Genomic DNA, 909 nt, shown 5'->3' on the forward strand with positions numbered 1-909 from the left:
TCAGCGCCTTACCATCCAGCTACGAATGGCTTGGCTGAACGTTTTGTTCAAACCCTTAAACAAGCATTGAAAGCGATGGAAGGAGAGGAAGGGTCGATCACAGCTAAATTGGCTAACTTTCTGCTTGCTTACAGGAATGCCCCACACTGTACGACGGGACAACCACCAGCGGTCCTGTTCATGGGCAGGAACATTCGTTCGCGTTTGGATATCTTGAAACCAGACCTCCGACGTCATGTTCAGAGCAAGCAAGTGGACCAGACAGTGTCTCATAAAGCTAATAAGAGGACACGCACGTTTAATGTGGGCAAGGCTGTTGCAGTCCGCGACTATAGGAACCGAGGGAAATGGACGTCTGGAACGATACATACGCGTACTGGTCCATTATCTTATGTAGTTTGTGTTGGACCTAACGTGCTCTGGCGCCGACATGTTGATCAAATAATTAACTCCAACGTACAGAGCAAACAAGTTTGTTTTGAAAATTGTTATAGTGAACCTGATATTACACCAGATCCTGTCACTGCAGAAATACCCCCACCACTTATAGAACTCCCTCTTCTTAATGAGACACGTACATACGTATCCCCTACGGAATCTACTGATTGTTCTAATGTAGCAAGTCCTGACAAACCTGAACGCCGCTATCCACTGCGCATGCATAAATCTCCAGATAGGTTATCATTTTAGATGAAATTTGATGTTACTGTTATTGATGTTTAAGAGTTTTGCACATGCAAGTTTATAGGGTGAGGAGTGTAGCATATTTGAGTATAGGCTTGCTACTATTATTGTTTATGTTATATGCTAATTAGTTGTACGATACGCGCGGAGCTAATGGTATGCGAACGCGCGGATATACGTTGTTGTATTAAAATGGTTGAGTTACAATAATGTCTTGTTGGACTG

The 909-nt window shown here is 43.5% G+C and overlaps 1 protein-coding gene across 1 annotated transcript; it reads left to right on the forward strand.

Annotated features, from left to right (window-relative positions):
• Nucleotides 1–75: 75 nt before the first annotated feature.
• On the forward strand, nucleotides 76–690 carry LOC117109524 (uncharacterized protein K02A2.6-like). Its single transcript, XM_033251902.1, has one exon. It carries the CDS (start codon nucleotides 76–78, stop codon nucleotides 688–690), a length of 615 nt encoding a protein of 204 aa, XP_033107793.1.
• Nucleotides 691–909: the final 219 nt, after the last annotated feature.

This window comes from Anneissia japonica, unplaced genomic scaffold (genome assembly GCF_011630105.1).
Source record: "Anneissia japonica isolate Jap-2015-1 unplaced genomic scaffold, ASM1163010v1 scaffold96982_len1216_cov118, whole genome shotgun sequence".
Classification (NCBI taxonomy): Eukaryota; Metazoa; Echinodermata; class Crinoidea; order Comatulida; family Comatulidae; genus Anneissia; species Anneissia japonica.